Below are 5,738 nucleotides of genomic sequence, written 5' to 3'. Positions count from 1 at the left end.
TCCTAAGTGCAGGACTCTGCACTTGTCCTTGTTGAACCTCATCAGGTTTCTTTTGGCCCAATCCTCCAATTTGTCTAGGTCCCTCTGGGAGCCCTACAGAAGGGCTTGGAAGCCGGCCTCTCTCACCAAGAACAGATCTTACCTCCCTCTAGGATCCTGGCGCTGACCCGGTTACAACTACGCTGCATACCTGATACCGTGAAGCAGGGTCACCCCCAGAGCTGGGGGAGGGGGTGGAAACAGGAGTGGGCTAGCGGGGGGTTGTGGGTCGGAGATGCAGGGGGCAGCCCAGGGCTGGGCTGGCAGGGGGCTGGTGTTTTGTTTCCGGCTGTAAGCGCGTGAGCCCAGGGTTGGAGCTGTAACAAACCTGGGGGTCTTGGCAAGGAAATAAGAGAGAATCGTTAGACCATTGGAAAGCAGGGAGCCAAGGAGAGAGAGCAGAAAATGAGACATGAGGTCTGTCCCCTCTAGGGGGCGCTGCCCCGATCCGGCCCCAAGGTGGGGACTGGCTGGCTCCTGGGGCGGGGAATGGGACACAGGGCCGATCCCCTCTGGGGGGGGGGGGCTGTTCCCATCCGGCCCCAGGGCAGGGACTGGCTGGCTCAGGGGGGCGGGGAATGGGGCAGGGTCCTGTCCCCTCTAGGGGGCGCTGGCTCCCATCCAGCCCCAGGGCAGGGACTGGCTGGCTCCGGGGGCGGGGAATGGGGCCAGGGCCTGTCCCCTCTAGGGGGCGCCGGCTCTGATCTCTGGCTCTGTAGCCCAAGGGTCCCGATGGGGCGGAGTGTTTCGATCACCGTGGGGAAAAAACGTTACTAAGGGGCTCGTCGGTCCAGCGGCGGGAGGTCGAACCCCGTCCCACGGCTGGAAGTTGAAGCTGGACAAAAGCCTGGGAATAAGGTGTAAGTTTTTCCCGTGAGAGCAATGAACCCTCGGGACCCTGCCCCAGGGCACGGTGGATTCTCCGTCCAGACAAGGTTTAAATCAGGACGGGCGGTTTTGCTGAGAGTCCTGCCCTAGATCAACCAGGAATTAATTCGGGGCAGGTCTCTGGCCTGTGTGATGCTGGAGGTCAGACGAGAGGCTCACAATGGTACCGACGGCCGTCTCTGACCCCCGCTGGCTTGGCCGAATCCCTATTTCGGGAACCTCACTCAACCAAACACGGAGAGTCCTTCAGTTCACGTCCCAGTTTTGTGGCTTTGCTGTGCTGCTCTCACCCTGCTGCCTCGCCCCAGAGGTGGCTGCATCTCAGTGCCAGGAAAGCCATTCCCATGCGGTGTTATGTGTGGCCATTCCCCAGATGCCCTGCCCCACAGGTGGCTGCATCTCAGTAGCTGTACATCTAAAACTCAGCTCCTGTCCCAGAAGCAGAGACCTGGAGCTGATGGAGGAATGACTATTAGCTCTTGGCTGTGTAGGGAACACAAGTGTCAGTGTTTCAAGCTTATTGCACTAACACACACACACACACACAGAGCGGCCACCTGGGTTCTCTCCCACCTCTGGGAGGGGAGTGGGTTCTAGTGGGTTAGAGCGAGAGGTGGGGTGTTGGGAGCCCGGACTCCTGGGTTCTCTCCCTGGCTCTGGGAGGGGAGTGGGGGCTAGTGGTTAGAGCGGGGGGGGGCAGGACTCCTGGGTTCCATGGCAGAGCTTGCTCCAGCGATAACAGGAAACCTGTTTGCCGGCGGTTGCTCAATGCCATACAACGCTGAGGGCAGCCAGAAAGGGGGCAGGCTGCTCAACCTCTAACCCACCCATTACATGCCCCACAGGGAAAGGCCATCAAACAAAAATCCAACACCTGTGCGCACCCTGGGCCCCCTAGTGCCAGGCACTGCTCAGGGCTGGGCTAGCAGGGGCTGCGGGTCGGGAGTGAGGGGCACCGGCAGGGCTGGGGGGCAGGGCTGGGCTAGCAGGGGCTGCGGGGCGGGAGTGAGGGGCACCGGCAGAGCTGGGGGGGCAGGGCTGGGCTAGCAGGGGCTGCGGGTCGGGAGTGAGGGGCACCGGCAGAGCTGGCGGGGGGGGCAGGAGGTGGCTGGTTTTGTCTCTGAGGCTGTTCCCAATCTCGGTGGATTTACACTGACAATGGGCAGCCCTGATTACTGGAACCTTATCCCAGACCTGGCCCGGGGGGGGGGCTGCCACACACAGAGTCCCCCTCCCCCGAGCCTCCCAAATGCCATGCCCCCACCATGGACCTCCCCACAATGACCCCCCCACTGGGTCACCCCAGCCTCTCCCCCACTAACTGACCTCCCCCCCTGTGCAGACCCCTCCCCTCCCCTCTCTTCACAGGTACAACACACAGACACACACACAGAGCGGGGCCCATCCCCTCCAGCAGCGGGCGCAGGGACACACACACACACACACACACACACAGCTAACGACCCCCAACCGCTGCCCCCCTGCTGTCTAGGGGTCGCAGCACCTGGGGCCCCTCTCTGGCCCTGACCCTCACCCCTGCCAGGACCTGCCTTGAGGGGGGGATGGTCCCCAAGAGGGGAGGGGCGGAATCAGAGACGACTTAAAAGTTTGGGCTGGGGGCGCAGGGCGAGGAGGAGGGAGCGTGGGGAGGGAAGAGGAAGGGTGCGGGGTTAGGTGACGGGTACCCCCAAACTGTCAGCTCCACGGCCGGTGAGTGGGGACCCCCCAGCCTTCAGGGACGAGTCCCTTCTAGAGAGGGGGCAGAGAGAGGAGGGGAAAGGGGGGTCGGGGTTCAGGGAGAAAGATGGGGGAACCTCTCTACAGCCAGAGGGGCTGGGAGCCAGGACTCCTGGGTTCTCTCCCTGGCTCTGGGAGGGGAGCGGGGTCTAGTGGTTAGAGCGGGGGTGAGGGGCTGGGAGCCAGGACTCCTGGGTCCTACCTTATCCCCCAAGGCTGTTAGTCGGCTCTTCCTTCCGACGCCACCCTGTCCCCAGGTGCTGAGCCCGGCCACCCAGCACTGACCCCACATCTTCTGGAGCCATGGCAGGGACTGGCGGCTCAAACCGTGAGTGGGGTCCAAGGGAGGGGGCCTGCCACTCCTGCTCCCCCAGGCAGAACCAGGGTGAGGGCTGGGAGCCAGGACTCCTGGGTTCTCCCCCTGGCTCTGGGGGGGGAAGGGGAGTGGGGGTCTAGTGGTCACAGCAGGAAGGGGGGGATGAGAGCCAGGACTCCTGGGTTCTCCCCCTGGCTCTGGGGGGAGGAGTGGGGCCTAGTGGTTACAGCGGGGGGCGGGGGGGCTGGAAGCCAGGTCCGAGGACCCAGGCCATGTACACGTTAATGAGAAAACTGCTTGGCACAGACTCTCCGGGGCTCAAATTCCCCCCCTGCTCCCCTCCCCCAGTCCCAGACTAATTAGCCTCCCGGGTGCATTGTGTCCCCCGGGGCGCTGCATTCTCACGCTCTCAGGTTCGGTGGGCCGGGTGGGGAGGGGCGATCAAGTTCCCCCCACTTAATCCCGGGGATCACAGCCGGGAATTACAACAGCCTCTGTCCCCGGCGGGGCGGGGGGGGGACTCTCAGAGGCTGCCACCGACCTGCCAAGAAGGGACCTTGTTGGGGCGTAGAGACGTTCCCCCCACAGTCTGCGACGCGCCACCCCAGTGGCACAGACCTCCATGCACTGAGCTGCAGGGGGAGCGCTCCCCGCGGCAGAGGTATTAGGGCTTTTACCCTTGCTGGGCCTCTAGGGGGCATAGCACACTGCCACGGGGGCACTGCACATTGCAGGCCAACGCAGGGACAGAGGTTAGAAATATCCCCCCTTTTAAAGTATAGGAGGTGGGCTAGCAGGGGCTGCGGGTCGGGAGTGAGGGGCACCGGGAGAGCGGGGGGGCAGGGCTGGGCTAGCAGGGGCTGCGGGTCGGGAGTGAGGGGCACCGGCTGAGATCCTGACACCCCCCCGCACCGTCTCCAGACATTATCAGCCCCCCCTTCAGGAAGGCCCCAGAGATGCCCGGCCTGGCGGGGGGACCCCCGGCTGCTCCCCCTTCCCTGCACTTCGCCACCCCCACGCGCCGGCGCCACCGCACCAGCTTCACCCAGGAGCAGCTGAAGCAGTTGGAGGCCGCCTTCGTCAAGAACCATTATCCGGACATCTACGTCCGCGAGGAGCTGGCCCGGGCCACGCGGCTCAACGAGGCCAGGATCCAGGTACCTGGTGGAGGGCTGCGGGGCGGGGGGGGGTCTCCCTGGCAGTCAGTTCTGGGCACCGCAGGGCGTTGTGTGTGGCTGTTCCCCAGCCGCCCCGCCCCAGAGGTGGCTGCATTCAGCGCCGGGCGAGGCATCGCTGAGGTCCCAGCCAGGCGCACTCCTGGGTGAGGGGCTCCGTGGGGTGGTGCGGCTGGGTCTGGACGGCGTCTTTCTCTCTTTCCAGGTGTGGTTCCAGAACCGCCGGGCCAAGCAGCGGAAGCAGGAACGGGCCCTGCTGAAGCCCAGCCCTCCAAGGGGCCTCTCGGTCGGGCCGGTACCCGCTCCCCCACCCCGGCAGTACCAGTACACCCCGACCCTGGCCCCCCACCACCACCACCACCATCTCCCCCGCTTCCCTGTCTCCTACCCCCCTGGGCTCCCGCCTCCCCCTGGCCAGTTCCCGTACCCCAACCCCCCGCCATCCCCCCGTGCCCCCGAGGACTGGTACAGCTCCCTGCGCACTATGACCTCCCCCCCTGCTCCCCCACCCCCTGTCATCTCCCTCAGCCTGGACCCAGCCGCCCACTGGAACTGAGACCCATGGGGCGCTGGATGCAGCATGGAACGGTCATAAAAGTGTTGAAAGGTCTCTGACTCCGTCTCCTTCATTCCAACACACGAGGATGGCTCTCCCAGCACTGAGATGCAGCCACCTCTGGGGTGGGACAGCTGGGGAACAGCCGCACATAACGCCACCCGGGGATGGTTCGCCCGACACTGAGATGCAGCCATTTCTAGAGCAGTGCAGCAGGGGAACAACCGCACATAACACCGCATGGGCATGGCTCACCTGGCGCTGAGATGCGCCACCTCCCATTATTATTATGAAATAATTCAATATGGGCAAACAGGACGTCCCAACCTGTAACGTATTTTTTTCTCTGTGCTTTGAATGGGCTTATTTCCTAATGGAAAGAAAAATTATGAGTGAAATAGACTCAGAGGAAAAAATTAGATGGTAAAATATGAATGCAAATGGGGAGTTTTCTAAGAAAAGGTTCTCAGATGATCAAAAATCACAATACCAGAAATCAAGAAAGTGGATACACTTGACTAAAAGCCCATGCTCTTTCAGTGGGGGAAATGAAGGCATTCGTTTGAAATGTAAAAAGCCACAAATAAAAAAATGGGAAAAAATACGAGATAGTAATTGATATAAATTAGTAATCAATATAAATTAGAAGTGTAGAAAACTGATAAGGGAAGCTAAAGGTAAGAGCAGACAGTGCATAGCTGACTAAGGACAATAAGGTGGAATTTTTTTAAGCTTATCAGGAACAAAATAGACCCTAGCATAGATAGAGATGGAAAAATTGTTAATAATGGTACAGAAAAGGCAGACGTATTCAGTCAACGTGTGTGTCCCATATTTGGCTAGAAGCAGGATGAGGTACTCATATCAAATGAGGGCGATGGAGCATTTTCCAGGATATTAGGCCTGGACCCCCAAAGGGACTTAGGCATTGTGATGCTGCCCTTCTAGGCCCCTTGAAAAATCGCTGCGATCCACACAGCCCGAGTTAGGGCGCCCCAGAATGTCACCCACAAGAATCCTGTCCCTC

At 61.2% G+C, this 5,738-nt stretch overlaps 1 protein-coding gene across 1 annotated transcript; it reads left to right on the top strand.

Annotated features, from left to right (window-relative positions):
• The first annotated feature begins 3,936 nt into the window (after nucleotides 1-3,936).
• PROP1 (PROP paired-like homeobox 1) lies at nucleotides 3,937-4,711 on the top strand. The gene is made up of 2 exons (XM_024221113.1): nucleotides 3,937-4,137; nucleotides 4,361-4,711. The coding sequence occupies exons 1-2, from the start codon at nucleotides 3,937-3,939 to the stop codon at nucleotides 4,709-4,711; spliced, it is 552 nt and encodes a 183-aa protein (XP_024076881.1).
• The last annotated feature ends 1,027 nt before the right edge of the window (nucleotides 4,712-5,738 follow it).

This window comes from Terrapene carolina, unplaced genomic scaffold, assembly GCF_002925995.2.
Source record: "Terrapene carolina triunguis isolate 2854851 unplaced genomic scaffold, T_m_triunguis-2.0 Scaffold30159, whole genome shotgun sequence".
NCBI classification, from domain to species: domain Eukaryota; kingdom Metazoa; phylum Chordata; order Testudines; family Emydidae; genus Terrapene; species Terrapene triunguis.
This window is presented reverse-complemented; position numbering and strand designations above follow the sequence as displayed.